At 32.3% G+C, this 17,287-nt stretch overlaps 1 protein-coding gene across 1 annotated transcript; it reads right to left on the reverse strand.

The window, feature by feature from the left end:
* Window positions 1–7,093: 7,093 nt before the first annotated feature.
* Window positions 7,094–9,887, reverse strand: LOC149491490 (uncharacterized). Its single transcript, XM_089694838.1, has 2 exons — window positions 9,768–9,887; window positions 7,094–9,054 (listed from the first exon to the last, which is right to left on the reverse strand). The coding sequence occupies exons 1-2, from the start codon at window positions 9,786–9,788 to the stop codon at window positions 8,158–8,160; spliced, it is 918 nt and encodes a 305-aa protein (XP_089550964.1). The 5' UTR covers window positions 9,789–9,887; the 3' UTR covers window positions 7,094–8,157.
* Window positions 9,888–17,287: the final 7,400 nt, after the last annotated feature.

Here is a 17,287-nt window from a genome sequence, read left to right on the forward strand (position 1 = left end):
CACATATACATTTTCCGAATTAGTCACTAGGGAACATAAAATAAAAGACAATTCAGTACGAAACAATTTATCAAACGTTTGCTTTATGCACTTGGCATACGTTAATTGTTCTTTACAAAAACGAGTTTATGTAACGCTTTCCTAACTACAAAAACGAGTGTTGAGTCTCTGTAAACGTATCTGAGACAGCGATGTTGATTTGTTTGAACTAAATAATTTTTTGTTTATAAATTAGTTAAATTGCGTGTTAAACACAGGTGAAATAAAAAATAAGTAGGTATAGGTATCAAACATAATTCCTATATATTATTTCCTTTATAATATATTATTACTTACCTATTAAGTATATAACATACCTAAGTTTATTTACGGTTAAGTATATAAATCACAAAACATTAATTTTAACACAACACAACGTCATCTTTCCAACCTGTTATTATAATTTTAGCAACAAAATCGCTAAAATTTCTCACTGTTACATCTAAAGAGACCCACGTTATCAAAACCCACAGATAAAAAACAAGATTAATAATATAAATAAATGTATCCGTCAACATTTAAATGCTAGCCAATTTACCACTACGTAATTGACACGACTTTAAAATTACACATCCATCAAGCTGTTATGTCTATGTCTGTGGTCTTTACTCTTTAGTTAATATTTTAAATGTTAACGTCTGATTTAAAGAATGTACCAATTTCACAGATTCCGATATTTTCAGTGAAATGAAGCGACTAAATAGGGTTTAAATCGAGACCTCTCAAGTTGGCTAGGAAGTAGAAATAAAACTTAGATCACGAAAGAACGAAGAAATAGGGAGCGCTCTAATAATATTAACGCACTTTAAACACTTAAAGAAAAACTCTTTCATTTTTTGTCTACTTACCTGTATCAAAATAAGAATCTATTTGCTGATTAAAAAAAATCTAATTTTAATCTTATCATTAAAATATAGTATAATTATTAATAATATACAATATTAATCTATAAATTCGGCTGAAATTCGGTCACGAGATCCATCCTTTACGATCCAACTAGCTTACCGCCCGCGGCTTCGCCCGCTTTGACTAAAACCTTATAAATTATATACTAAAACCTTCCTCTTGAATCACTTTATCTATTACAAAAACCGCATCAAAATCCGTTGCGTAGTTTTAAAGATTTAAGCATACAGAGGGACATAGGGACAGAGAAAGCGACTTTGTTTTATACTAGGTACCTATTTAGTGATTATCATAAAGTAGGTAACGAAAATAGTTAAAACATAAACAAAGGAACGCGAATGATCATTATGAAACCTTATTATTATATTATACAAGCCTCAAACAATATAAAGGTGTGTTTAGTTTTAAAATTCGCACGTTCGGACCATTGTGTTACCATCGTTTTGCACTAAACTATTCCTTTGAATTGAAACCGCGCTTTCCGGTTTATATATTATCTGCCTACAATTGACTATTAGACAATACAATGCAGTTTTATCCTTTACAAGTAAAGAATATATTATAACCTCGGAGCAAATAACAAGCCTGGAGAAGTAACAATTAATTGAACAATAACGCACTAGTTTGGCCTTTTTAGCTTATGGCAAAATGTCATGCGAAAAAAGAGGACAGATATATGTCAGTTCGACAGTTTGAAATGACATGTAGCCATTACAATTTGTTTTGATCACCAGTCTGGTGATCATCGCTTGGTAATTTTACTTATCTTTTTTGAAGTGAAAAACGAGTGTTTTAGTTTAATTTGTTATTTTATGAAAAGACAATTGACTAAAGATAACATGGCTTGTGTTGCTTACGGCTGTAAAAGCCGTAGTAATGTGAAATCGGACGAAGATAGAAATTTGTCATTTCACAGGTTAGTGTTTTGATCAATTTTTTTGTTAATTGTATTATAAATAAGTTAATTTACCTTATTTTCTTAATCATCTATGTTTTATCTAACCGTAATCATTGAAATGAAATCATAATCAGCTTAGTTTTTAGAAAAAATGCAAAATATAACTTCCATAGTGTTGTGCAATTATCGATACTTGAGTAGGAACGAAGTACTTCATTGATAATGACTGCTTTAGGTTAGGAGAAAAAAAAAAGGTATTTAAGTATGGATTTTATTGATATTTGCAGGTTTCTGGCTTGAGAACAATTAAAAGATGTTTGGGTTAAAGCTATAGCACAGGAAAAATGGGAAGCCTTCAAAACATTGAAATGATTTGAACAAGGCCGAGGCCTTGTTCAAATCATTTCGAATCAGACGGGAAGAATAGTAAAGTGCTTTGCAGAGATGCTGTGCCACAAGTTTAAGGTGGCATCTATTTTAAATAATAAATATTGTAATTTGGTAATTAAGTATCGAAATTAAAAGGTTGTAAAAAAAATAAATGTTTATTTGTTTTATTTGAAGCAATTTATTTTAAACTTGTACCAATTTTTTCCTGTGGGAATGAGTTATTTTCCTGCGGTAAATTGTAGCCTATAATATGTTATTCTGATGTTTAAACTATATAATTATGAAGTTCCATAAAAACTCATTCAGTAGTTTTTACGTGAAAGAGTATCAAAATATGTCCATTCTTATATATTTTTGCTTTTATAATATTAGTAGGATACGACTTTTGATTTGTAAAAAGATCAACCAGGTGGAAGTCAGATTCGCGCAGGGTTCCGTATAATTCTATGAATGAATCTATGAAAACAGGAAAAAAATACGTACCTTTTTACGAAACCATACAAAAAAACCTAAACCGAAATACCTCATAATATTTTTTTATAAATACCACTACCATACAATACAAGGCAGTCAATACGCATCGTAAATGAATAATTCCAAATTAAACGAATCTTAAAATTTGGAATTACCTATCCATAATTCAAAATTAAACGAATCTTAAATTATCTTCAAGCAATTTTATAACTTAATTTTTTTATTTATCGATATTTTAGTATTCGATAAAGTAAAGGCAAGCACTACCTTTTTAGAACAAAAAGTGGCTACATGTGGATTTGAATGCCAAGCAGATAACAGTGTGTTGTCTCTTTCTATCGCAATAATTAGGGTATTGAATAAAAGAGAGCCACTATATAAGAAACGTTCAATTAATTGTTACTTCTCCAGGCTTGTTAATTGCTCCGAGATTATAACCCTATTGCCACAGATTAGAGAATAGTTACTATTGCGTACATGTGTACATGTTGCTATGACTACAGTCTACAGGCCGTTACAAGGCCGTTACATGCTATGGAAACAAATTTACAGGTTGCTACAGATAGTTGAGATTCCATCATAAAGTCAAAAACTTAGTGATTAATTTAATTATTTACCTACATTAAAGCACATTATTAGCGAATATTGATACGTATTTTCTAATTAAAGTTGGCTATAGCTGAAAAGTAACCCTCCATATATTCTACAAGTAATCACAGATTACAAAAAATGTGTGCGTGTACTAGTATACACACGTAAGAAGTGAAACTTCTTTATGAACTTTTTTTTCAAAAATAATTTACTATATGCAACTTTACAGAAATACGTCGAATAACGCGTGGTAGGGATAAGAAAAAGATGGCGCGTAACGGAAAAATGTCACGAGTAACGAAAAAATGTTACACTAAATTTTTTCCAACCCCGATAAAGAAGTTTCACTTCAAAAACTATTTGCAAACTAAAATTTTATGACCTCAAACGTAATCGTATAGCACTTGCTTAATTTTTCGTTGGGGTCAAGATAATTGTGTTTACAATGTTTACGATTATAAATTCGGATAAACAGCATTTGATATTTAAAAAGATTAAATGGTCATTCTTTGTAGGATAGAAATATTTGTGCACATTTCGAATAGACAGGTATATTATTATGAAATGGTAAAAATGGGAACCAAATATTATCAATGTTAAGGCTATTTAAAGATCACCGGTTCATCTAATTTAACCGAATTTATATCTCAGATTGTATTTGTTCGGAATATTAAGGATTATGATTAAATCCCACCTCTTCGTTAAAAACATCGTTATAATTGTTTACTAATAGCAAAGAAAATTTAAATCTGTTTTCTTCGTATACCTAAGCAGATTCGCCCCACGCCTATTGTAAGGCGATCAACATATTGCGAGAAAATTGAGAAATTTTCCATTCCTTATATATTTTACAAAAGCGTAAATATTTCCTACAGGTGGGATGTTTTGTATCAATAAGCTCATTTTAACGAGCGTTATAAAATGCGTAAACAACATAATCGGCTCGTTATCAAGAAAGTTCTTTAGAAAATTATATTTATTTTGCAATAATATTGTGCCCAATAAAAAGGGATTATTTTGTTTACACAATTAGTAGGGCGTGGGTTGGTAATTCTATTGGAAAAATACAACAAACGTTTTGCAGAAAACATTTTTATAAGTGGGAGTACCTAATAAAGGAAAATTTTCTCCTTGGCTTACCTTCCCACTGACTAATATATTATTGAAATTTTTCATCATTATTTAGTTCATAATACACGAGTGCTCTTAATAGGGATTTGGAAACTCAACCCCTAACATGATTGAGCAGTGAGCTAGGCTTATACGAAACTCTATCAGTTTGAAGCTGGATAGATAAAAACAAAGGATTAAAATAGTTTACGTTTAACAAGCGGGCAGAAAGCTTATAAGATGAGAAAAACATCGAACATTCGAGAACTTAAAATAATCCGCGGCGCAGAGGAAGCAATTCCCGCCAAAACTTAGTTCAAGCAAGATTATTTCTACCTTGACCAGTGTTAATAATAAAATTCCGCCTATCAAATTACTGTGTTAACTATCTATTGTTCTTAGTTATCTGATTTGTACGAAATTGTGTTTGCTTTTTCATTTCGGTGATTAAGTTCCTTGTAATGGAATAATGTAGAGATGAAGGATGCACTTAGTTTCGTTCATTAATTATAGTTTTAAATATGAGGAAGTGATATTTTGTAGGAATAATATAATTTAAAAGTAATTGCAGGTAGAATAAGTTGCTGAGCGTATTTGGTATTATAATAATAGCAAACAATTTCATAATTTGTATTTCTTTCAGTATTTAATTTCCAAACATAATGTGAACCTTTCCATTACACCATATTATACTGGTTGGTAGGTTCTGTTCATTGTCAGCTATTGCATTCACGAAGTAGCATTATAATACCTACTTATTTTTTATTTATTTAAATAAATGTAAATTTATAAAGCATTTGAATGCCATAAAACAAAAATATCAATTTCAACAAAAAAGGTCGTGTTCCATCATTACAATATCGTATTCACTGAAAAGTGCTTCATATTGGTTGAAATGGTTCTTAATCATCTCAATAGATGGCGCGCCGTGTGTCCCTTAGACACATAAAACTGAAAGAATAGAATAAATTCGATTGCTCTGGCGGGTCACGAGTGGCTGAATTGGTCAGGCATCCGCCCAGGAATGGCGCGAACGGATGCGGGTTCGAGTCCCGCCTCGTGATCGAGTTTTTTCTATTTTTTATAAATTTATAAATGTAAATTAGATAAAAATAGATTTGTACCATTATCGTCTTACTACGATGTAAAAATTTTCTAAAATCGACCTTCAATTTATGTACCCTTACACAATCCCACGTTACGCCTTTGACTTAAAGCTTACTCCGTGGGCATAATGGATTTAACCAAATTGGCAATACTTCTTCTTTAATCTTGCCTACTTAACTTAAAATTTACAATAAAATGTTGCAAAATTCCCACTGATTCAAGATAAAAAATAAAACTTTTTGCTATTGCTAACGCTACCCAATTTAATGAAAAATCGGGCTAATATACCATCGTATACATCGTCAAAAAATTATATTGTATGTATTAAGCTTCTTGTAGGTAGATATAATACATGCTTCACTAAATCATATATACGTATCAAAGGTTTCCATCAAACCTTTGCAAAATATACATTAATTAGAATCGTCCTTTACGAAATCTATAGAAATCATCTATTTATAAAAGATTGACTCGATATTATAATAATGGTGTAAAATTTCACGAGGAGATGCTAACAAGATTACAAAGCATGGGAATTGTGCATTTGAATATATATTGTTATTTAATTAGAGTTTTTTAGTTCAGGAAGTGAAAGTGGATATATGAGATGTTTATAATCATGAGGATCACGAAGTCTAGATGTTTTATCGGGTATTATAGTACAGACGTGACACTAGGTCTTATGCAACATAAACCTGCTTAGATGCCATCGGAATTTGTATGGCTTTTCTAAGTGATAAAACATGTATACTGTAATGTGACCATTCAATTACGTTTATGTTTACCTATAAAGATGTGAGGAGGAGCTTTTGGGTCAAAACTACGGGCGTAACAATTTTTTTTAAGCTATTGCATAGCTTCTATCGCGGGCCTTGAGCGTGGGGACCGAATCGAGAAATTCCGTAACGAAAAATCCTCACGCTCCCCACTTCGAAGGTCACGGAGGTGTGGCTTGAAGGCAAGCTATGCAATAGCTTTACCGCGGCAGTCCCCGAGTGTCACACGTCTTTTTTTTTAAAGTCCCACGTCAATATTTATGTAAGTTGAGGTTTTTAAAATCAATCATGGAATTATTGTTACATATCCATCATAAATAAAAGTTTAAAGAGCTGTTGTAGTTATTTTGTGTTAGTTGTAACTTGTAGCTCTTGTTACTTAATTATGCATTCTATGCATTCAAATATATCAATCTATAAGTTATATACAATTCGCTACGAATATATTGCTAATATGTATAGACAAGGGTTGAGTACAAAAGAGGATTATAGGAAAGGTTCTGCATATTCAATGTAGTTTGTGGGTATATAGATTTTGATGGTGCGCTTCCTAGATACGTGACCTAATTCGTGCCGCTGCAAGCACGGCTCTCATAGGTTTACAAACTACCAACAAATATAGGCATAGCATTTCGCAATTGACAGCTTTCAAATATTTATAAAGAGCGCGTTTTTCCATGCTTTAATCAATTAACATTCCAAGCCTCTTTGAATGTAAGTAATCATCGTAGGTGGAGGACCGTACAGAAACAAATTGCGTTATATAAACAAACATGACTAAACAGTAAATGAAATACAGGGCTATTGAAACTTCGTATATTGTATAAAATCTCAAAAAGTACGTAAATGTTAATAATTGTACTCAACAGCACGACAACGTCGACAAGTAAGATATTATAGATAGACACGTACATTTTTTGGTAAACTTATCAATATGATAAAAAAATAAAAATCTTCGATAAAAGATAAAAATTGACAAACGTAAAATGATGAAATTTTTGGTGGTATCTCAAATATAAAGTGTTGAATACAAATGGATATGCAAGAGACAATACATAATATATAACTTCTTCGTTTTTTATCAAGTATAGAATTGGTTTAATTCGATAAATTTTGTTTCAGAATTTAGTAAACATTAATTTAGCCTCCATAAAAAGAAATGTTAATTAAGGACATGATAAGGAAGTCACAATCAAATTTACATTCGCGTAAATTGAATTGTGGCTACAGAATCTTCTATTAGTGACTAAAATATATATACAGCTTACAACGTGTTACGTATATCCTTAAATAAACGGATCGACTCAATGCCGAATATCCAAAAAATTACAATCATTAGCTATTGTATCGAATTCAGAAATAAATGACTTTGGTTATCATTTCTCTAGGCGCACGCAAAGCTAAATACATCGCATTCGCAATAAAATTCGCTATTTATAACTATAACAATAAGACGATGGATACCGCTATTTGTTCATACGTAAGAATGTATGACCACAAACCTTAGAAGTGTAAACTTAGAGCGAAAATGTTTCGAAGTCAGGAACAAATCCATTCACCTTTGCGTGCACTAAAGGTGGATGCACATTGCACACGTAACTGCAAGCTTTATAACCATGTTTAACATGCGTATACGAAATCCTGTAATTATATTGTTCGGTTTCAGTGTATAATAGTTGTTACGCTGCAACAAAGTGTGCAACCACCTTACTAGAGTTTTTGGTATACAAATAATTACCGGTGGCATTGGGCATTGAAAACTATACAATTATTTAAACAAAACCTCGGTAATGGTAACATTAGTTAACAAATGACTATGTTTGGCGTATCTCTATATGTACAAAATAGCTTGGTTCCTACCTAACATTAGTCCCATCCGTGGTGTTCGTGATGGTGGTCGTGATGTACAGGAACCCACACCTTTTGCCATACTGGTTTCCATACCTTTTTCCACGCGGGCACTTCGATTGTTTTCCAGACTGGTACTTGAACCTCCTTGGACTTTTCTACCCAGATTTTCTTCTGTACAGGCACCCAGACTTCCTTCTTGATGGTCTTCCAAACTTGAACCTTCTCTTCAACCCATTCTTGTTTCTTCTCTGTTACCCAAGCTTGTTTCTTCTCCGTTCTCCAGATTTGTTTCCATTCTTCTTTCCATTCCAATTTCTTTTCAGTGACCCACTCTTGTTTGTGCACGGTTTTCCATACTTTCTTCCACACTGGTTTCCAGATGAGTTTCTTCCTCCATAGATCGTGACTGGTGTATTCCCAACCGTGGTCGTCCTTACCTAAATATTTTTCTCCGGGAACGCCTTCCTTAACCCATTCGGGAACGAAGTTTTGTTTCCACTCGGGTACTTGTACAGCTTTCGTGACGGGGACCTGGATTTCCTTCCACACTGGTTTCCAGACTTTCTTCCAGTCGGGAACTTGGACTTCCTTCCAAATGGGCACTTGTACTTCCTTCCAGATCGGTTTCTGGACTACTTTCCATGCGGGGACTTGTTCCTCCTTCCATTGTTGAACTTGTTCGGTTTTCCAGGCGGGTACTTTCTCTTTTTTCCATTCAGTTTTCCAGACGAGTTTTTTCTCAGTTTTCCAGACTTGTTTCCAATCCTCCTTCCACACTAGTTTCTTCTCCCAGACTCCCTCGGGCTCGGAGTGCCAGCCGGTCGGTGATCGTTTTTCTCGGGATACATCAGCTAATTCTGTGTCCTTAACGGGTAGGGCGATGGTCGCTGCAATAGCAAGCGCCACCCATAACTGAAAACAAAATTGAATAATTAAACTTACATTCATAAAAGTTCTTACGCGGTTATGATATAACTGATTTACATAAAATATGCTAGTTTTATTTATTACTTTTGCAAATTTTTATAATTATAGTGAGATACGCATAGCGAATGATTTAAATTGTATGTAGAGAGGGAAATTAATTTTACTAATTAATTAATTATGTACATATATATTACGATGAATATGTTTTGCATGTATATAAATTAAATCTCTAAGACACAGTTTAATAAATTATCCGTAAGATACCAGCGTATTTTAAACAATAGGTACGAATTTATTTATTACACTTTAATTATATGCAAATGAATATTATAATTAATGACGTTCTCTGTTAAAATTTAAATTTTTATGTTAAACTTCCTGCTTTTTTGTAAAAGTTTTGTTCATTAAATTTAATGTCTGTAATAAATTTGTTTAATATTCGTCTAAATTTTGCTTCCTTTTCAGCAATAAGTAAATATAAAAATACTTTAAACCAATTGAACTTTTTCTATACTTCAGAAGTTTTCAAAATGCTTTACAAATTCACTCCAAAAATAAAAATTAACAAATCATGATCTAAATCCAATTTCAAACCGAATAAAATTCGAACCGCAATCTAGTACCGAGAGCACACACGCAAAACACGTTTCGAATCACAAGACCCTAAGTAACGATCACTGCACAATCACATCACCCACCATAAGAGCCAGCGTCCTCATTTCGACGAGACCTCAGCAACACTGCCTCAAGCCTCCAAACCTCACGGCATATATCATGGAGCCCCTCTCCGACTCCTGCGCTAGGATGGTGTCGGTTTTCCCAATCACGGCCAGAGATGTGCAGTTCAAAGGTTCATGCATCGATGTTTGAATACGATGCACAAAATGCACTTACCTATGAGGAATTAATCGTTTATTAATTTTATATTATGCGTATGTTTCGTTTGTCAAATGTAGGTAGGATCTTAGTGTAATTCGTTGTGAAAGACTCGTCAGTAGGTATGTGCGGTATTCGTTTTTAATAGGTATGTAAATTGCACGCATGGTAAAATAGCAGATATCGTATCTAACTATCGTTCAATCTTTAAGGATCGGCTAACTTAATTAAAAAATTATGCAATTTTTATTACGCAGATAATAAATTAATTTGTATTTTCGAAATATTTTAGCGAAAAACATACTTCATAAATAATACGCCCCCTTGATTGAACGTTTTGCACGTAAGCTTTAATACCGGAAGGTCGTGGGTTCATTCCACATAGACGATAAAAGTATTCTGCCTACTCGAAAACCAATTAAGGTGTCTTAAGTCGATTTGTAAAAACTCCTTTGCCATTTACCTCTTTATACTTCAGAAATAGAACAGTAAAAAACACGTGTACCGAATAATAAAAACGACAATCCATTTCCATAAAAAAACTTCAAAAATGAATCATACATTCGTCAAGGTTTTAATTAACTTGTTCACAGTTGTGAAGTTCAAAGGTTAAATTTGATTGTAACTAGTTAATTAGTTAATTAACTAGTTACAATTAAATTTAAAACAAACAATTTACTGAAAGCCCTTCCATCTGGAAATTTAATTGCGTACAAATGGTTTTGTGGTAAAAATTTCCTGAACTGCAATGTTGGAATAAAACATTTTCACGCTAAAACAATGTGAAAGCATTTGGTTAGTCAATACGTATATATTAATAAGAGTACTGAGTAATTGTTGTTTTATTAAAGCTATATATAATATTAGTCGAATATTAAGTATTTATCTTATAATCAAAACAAACATAGGCTGTACATAATATGAAATATTAGTAGGATATTATTTCTAGCTCATAATAAAATTCAAGCATCTTCTTAAAGATCAAGAGTCTCGTCCTCAAAATTGTAAAAATATATTCAAAGTGCACCAAAAATATTATATGAATCTTGTAAATAACATTTCACATTCAAGCATACTCATTACTCAACTCAACTACTCAAGGATTCCAAAGGATTACCAATAGTTTTTAATTTTAATTTTCTTCAAGGACGTGTATTATTATGATCTCTATTCTCTATATACCTATTATATCTATAAAAAAATTCGTTGTTACGACGTGTAACTCAAGATGGGCTGAATAGATTTTTTTAATGATATTTGGTTAGTTGGATTTGCCTTCTGAGATTAGGATAGTAATTGATAAAAATTCTAAAACGACAAAAAATTACGACACAAAATTACAACTAATGAGTAATGATATCATCGTCGTATCCTAGGAAGAGAGATTGTCGAGAAATTTAAAGAATTCACTTCTTAGTTAGAGTGGGAGTATATTCAAAGTACCTACTTGTATACGCAATTTGCGCACATTTGCCTGATATTCATAAATGTGTGTTATTATGTTAATTTAACTGCTTTCTTATAATATTATATGTCGTGTTTTTTACTATGATATTGATATTAAAATATTTGCGTAGGTATCTAAGGAGTAGAGTGACTACTGATCGACTGAAGTGAATTGAATGGAACAACATAATATTTAAAAATATAAAGCAAAGAAATATAACTAGATAATTTTTATATTACTTTTATATAAATTTATATCAATTTTACTTTGCAATCATTGAACAAAATGAATTAAAAACTCAATATTACACCCAAACTACAATTTCTCTTGTGAATATATTTTCTAACCATAATCAAATCTCATGATTTTATAATCGCTATCCAATATATAATTTCTAAGTATCGATGTCAATGTTTTGTTTATTAACGTATGTTGATGTAATGTGTGGTTTGCGGCAGCAATGCGGTCCGCATATATAACGCTAGGTCCTGAGAAGTAGCAACGAATGTACGTAATCTATTTTTCACACTTATCCCACAAAATACTTAATAGTAGCTAACGCTACGTATACATTTAAAAGAGATTAGATCTTAAACATTCAAAAAGTACGTGATGTTTTCTTTCATTATTAAAAAGATTTTTAAGTAAAATCACACTTATATACGCTAATAGAGATTAGATTTATTTATTTTCAAGCGTAGAGTGAACAGGTAATTTCTAGGTAAGTGCGTACCATCTCAGTCCACCATCAGCCGAGATTGTGGTCAAGCGCTTCCCTATTCACAATTTAAAAAAAACAATATGTATGTTACAGATTTTCTTTCCCCGGTAAAAAAGTTACATTTTTAAAACAATGCTAACGTTGTAATCGAAAGTCACAAATTTAAAACGAAAACAACTCCACGAGTCAAGCATAGTGGTAGGCTTTTTTTTCAAAATCATCCCAAATGTTGGATTATGCCCATGGGGTATTTGATTTGGCCAGCGCATTTAATGAAGTTACTAGCCGATCCGACAGACGGTGTCCTGTTTTTTCGAGGAAATCTCGTGACCAAGCGAAATAGGGATTCATTTTATACCTTAGAGAGTAAAGCTATTTATTTATTTATTTTTTCAGTCACATAATTAATGTAGGTTTATATAGTAGACAGGCTCTTTAATAAATATTTACTACCGAAAAAAAGTAAGCACGCTTTAACTTCATTGTATATAGTAGTTATGTGTAAATATAAATAATACATAGTGGGTCGGACTTATATTAAAAAAATGTCAATTACTAGGTGATGAGTAAACTAATAAAAAGTAATCTTTAATATTTTCAAAACGTTTTTATTAATAAATGGAATGGAACAAGATCAAGCTAGTATCATCGCAATATACAATAAGTACACAATACACTTAAAACGGAGCAGTAATAATAAATAGGTTATGGTAGGTCCAGCCACACACCTTGGTCTCAATTACACACGGGCTGCAATATAACAGAGGAGTCATGTCTCACTGGTTATGTGTATATGAATTCACAACGCGAGGATAGATTTTTATTTTTTACATTATAAGATTAATTATTGTTTAATGAAATTGTCACTTCATTGCATTGTCTTTCTTAATAATAACATGTGAAGTAATCACCTTTGACACTAGACTTTTTGTTGGAGAGGTCATGGTTAATATTTTTGGCTTGTTAAAGGTGCATTTAAAAATATAATTTATTTTTCTGAAATAGTTTTCAAGAAAAAATATTTTTTTTTAGTCAGCAAGGTCGCGATTTGCACATGTGTACAACGATCAGTCACCAGACATACGTCAAGCTTTCCTAGAATTATAGTTTCTACAAACTTTTAACATGATCGTTTGCTTAGCACATGAGTGCAATATATTTGTCATTTTAAATTAAACCTAAGCTCAATTCAATTGACACTGAAAAAACATTAAAAATTATCTAATTGTGTATGTTTATTCCCTTACGGCATCTATTTCGCTGATCGAACAAATCTATCCTTCAGGTACCAACAATAATTAATCTATAAGTAATCATATTATAAAGCTGAAGATTTTGTTTGTTTGTTTGAACGCGCTAATCTCAGGAACTACTGGTCGGATTTGAAATTATTTCGGTGTTGGATAGCCCATTTATCGAGGAAAGCTATAGGCTATTCACGCTAAGACCAACAGGAGCGGAGCAATGCGGGTAAAACCGCGGGGCACAGCCAGTTGATTATAAGCGTTCTTTACGGTCTATATATTTTTACACACTTCTGATATCGAACGTAGGAATATTCCTTGGAAGATTGTAATTCTTCCACATAATCTAGCACATAATTCATTTTCGCTTCAAAATCTTCCGATTATCACTCTTAAATTTCAAAAGAAATTTCTAATAAATTTTGCCTGTCCACTGCAATAACAACTTTAGCTGGTCCGCCATAACAAATTCCGAAATTTCCAACCGAAAAACCTATCTCGGAAATTAATAGAATTAGGGTGGTGAGCGTTTTGGGTGGCCAACGAAAATTGTTGCACCCTAAAAAGTACGCTAAATCGATTAAAAGCAATTTCCAATACCCGCACTATCGCACCTAGGAAAATCGAGAAGCTAGATAAATCATTTTCCTGCGAATTTTTCCTAAAACATAGGTATTTTTTTAAAGTTTTAAATTGAGCCGCGGTTAACTCTATTAGTGTAATATCTTCATGTTTTTATTTTAAGGTGCATTTAGTTTATATTATGGTTGTTATTGTTCAGTATGTTTGAATGTTTATATACTGGGCAAGGGGTAGCTTAATGTTTTCTTATTAGGTACTTCTAACAAACTTGATACTATGAGACGGTAAGCCATTAATAGTGCGTTTTATGTTTTTAACAATGTCAAAGATAATGGAATAAAGTTCACTTTGCGTTAATCAATAAGCGCTGTAACTGTATAATTAAAGATTTTTCCATTCATAACTTTTTAATTTATACATACATATTATAATAAAATAATTGTAATCAGACTCAGTCTCGAATGTTTTGTGTCGTCACAGTGATTCAGTCGATACTTTGAATAATATTAATATGTGGTTCATACGAGCTAAATGGTTAGCCTTTTAAACGAATGAGTAGTTATTATGTAAGACTGATTAATTGTTATATTTCATTTTTTTTCTACAAACGTAAGTAGAGTTGCGACTTGCGAGTCTGCATTTACTCAATCCATACTAATATTATAAATGCGAAAGTAACTCTGTCTGTCTGTCTGTTACTCAATCACGCCTAAACTACTGAACCAATTTTCATGAAATTTGGTATGGAGATATTTTGATACCCGAGAAAGGACATAGGCTACTTTTTAACCTGGGAAAATGACGCAATCCCGGAAATCCCATGGGAACGGGAACTATGCGGGTGTTTCTTTGACTGCGCGGGCGAAGCCGCGGGCAGAAATCTAGTTCTATATAAATCTTTATGCCGTCGTCAAAGGACAATGACAGTGCAGTTTTCAGTAACCTCTATATTAAATGTGAATAACCCTCATCTGAAATTAACGCTACGCCAAAACCACATACAATTTAGCACTTTTGGACCAAGAATCAAAAACACTAAGGGACAAGTTTCACGACTTCTTAAAGCAAATTGCAATAGCGAATTGCGTATAGCCTGTTGACTTATATTTTCAAATTTAATCATACCTTATTACTACTTCATACTTTATTAGTACTTACTTCATTACTAGAGAAGCGCTTACTTAGACTACATCTTAGCTAACATCAGGCGAGATTGTGGTCAAGCGCTTCCTTATCGTAAATAAAAAAAAAATTGGTATATTACTTTAAACATATGAAAATATAGGTAAAAGAACACATTTTTGAAGTGTATATTATGTAATTCGATGCATAAGTTTTAACTTTTAACCAAGGATAGATAAATCGCCGGCCAATTATAACGGCCGGTTTCAATATTAGATATCCATCCAAAATCGAAAGTTCGTTGTACATTGCAAGAAGCGAATAAAGTTTATATGTATGTCATCTTTAATCCACAGATTACGAATAAGGGTTCGATATTGAAACCCAGCATTAGTCATAGTCATTTCAACGGACGGATAAGATAAACATATCATAGAGTTGTGAAACAGACAATTATTTATTCTATGCCATCTTCAAATGGAGTGATTTCATCGATACAATCATACTAGTATAGACAATACGTACGGTAAAAGAAAGCCTACTATTTCTTGTACTTTGCTCATTCTAGGAATTAGGTGCGTTACGAAACTAATTAATTATTTATTATTGCCTTCGAGGAATACCAATAAACGTGAGCTTGCAAATTACTTACGATACTTTTTTTTAATTGATTGTCGATCGAAGAATGTTAAGTGACGTAACGTCTAGCATGAATTATTCTGTTAATTTTATTGTTAATAGTTGATAGGTGTATGGGAATAGAAAATACTAGCTTTCCGTCCGCAGCTTCGCTCGCATTTTCAAAGAAAAACCCGTTCCTGTGGGATTTTCGGGATAAAACTTATCCTATGTGTTAATCCAAGTTAAAATTTAATTATAATCGGTTCAGTAATATTTGCGTGAAAGAGTAACAAACATACATACCTACACATACATCCATCCTCACAAACATTCGCATTCATAATATTAAGTAGGACGTAGGTATTATTTTGGTTCGCACCAATTAAGGGTGAAGGGTATTTTGTTCGTGTTTTTCCACTTGGAAACCTACATTCTTTAACAACCAATTATTATCGGATAATATATGAAAATCACATCAAATACATATTCAAGTAGAGAATAATGATATTATATCGCAAAACATAATAATTGGCTCGTTATTGAGATGCTTTCCACCCAACCCCCGTATTTATTCATAAAAGATTTTAATAATAAAACCTACGCGCAATTATATTTCAAACAAACAGCTTAAGGAATTTTCTTCATAAGTATTCTCTAAATTATTTTATGAAATTAATAATTTTGCGCCATAATTCCGCATTTTTTAATTTCTTATACCTAGCATTAGAAATAATATTTACACAGTAACAATTATAAATTTTTATGAACCTAGTACAAAATATTCTTGTCTTCTAAACTGACGTGTATAGCCGAAAACAGTGTCTCCCTTAAAAGTTATACTTACACTCCTAAAAGACTGTTTGAAAAACAAAGTCGATGCCTAACATCCTTTGCGACTCCGGTATTACGTTCAACAAAACATACCAAGGCAACACAATTACTCACTCTTTACCAATAGATTCATACCACAAGGACTGTATTTGAATAAATTTCGAACAATTACACATATAGGTCAAGTTTATAAAGTAAATAGCGCCTTGAATACCTATAGAGTATGTTTACATTCGTAGATAGAATAATTTCGCAACGCCACTCCGACTTGACAGAAACCGATGGACTCTGGTTGAATAGTAATGCTTTTATCGTAATACGTGCAGTCATGCTAGTGCTATTTGACTACTGAACTTAGTAATTCGGAAAACCAATAGGTTTTGTACGACCTTTAAAAGGCTTTAAGTGAGGCTATTTGTTTGTGGTCTAGTGGGTGCACTTCATATGTACCGCATAGGTATCGCATATTCCTTAGCAGTATTTATCCAGATGAAAATTATTTCAAGCTGTACCAAATTACGCACAATGTTCAAAATTTCGTTTGTCTATAGGTAATGTCCTTTATAGCACGAGTCAGTCACCATTTATAAACTGGTAGAGTTACTATTATAGATATTTATATTTGTAACTAGCTGTGCCCGCGACTTCGTCCGCGTGGAATAGTACCTAGTTACTACTTAACACACAATTATTGAGTAAACACGTACTATCATACACAATTACATTATAAGCACTCACAGATTATTTTTGAAATAAAATAAATAAAAACACAAA

This window comes from Colias philodice, chromosome 1 (genome assembly GCF_061535455.1).
Source record: "Colias philodice isolate Cphi_HAF_F1 chromosome 1, ilColPhil1 Martin Lab GWU primary, whole genome shotgun sequence".
NCBI lineage: Eukaryota > Metazoa > Arthropoda > Insecta > Lepidoptera > Pieridae > Colias > Colias philodice.

What these genes read in the sequence shown, in the direction of transcription:
- LOC149491490 (XM_089694838.1), bottom strand. Translation starts at nt 9,788, where the DNA reads ATGAGGACGCTGGCTCTTATG. An exon ending in TGAGGACGCTGGCTCTTATG is followed by an intron (nt 9,055 to 9,767) that starts GTGGGTGATGTG and finishes TTTTGTTTTCAG; the next exon opens with TTATGGGTGGCGCTTGCTAT.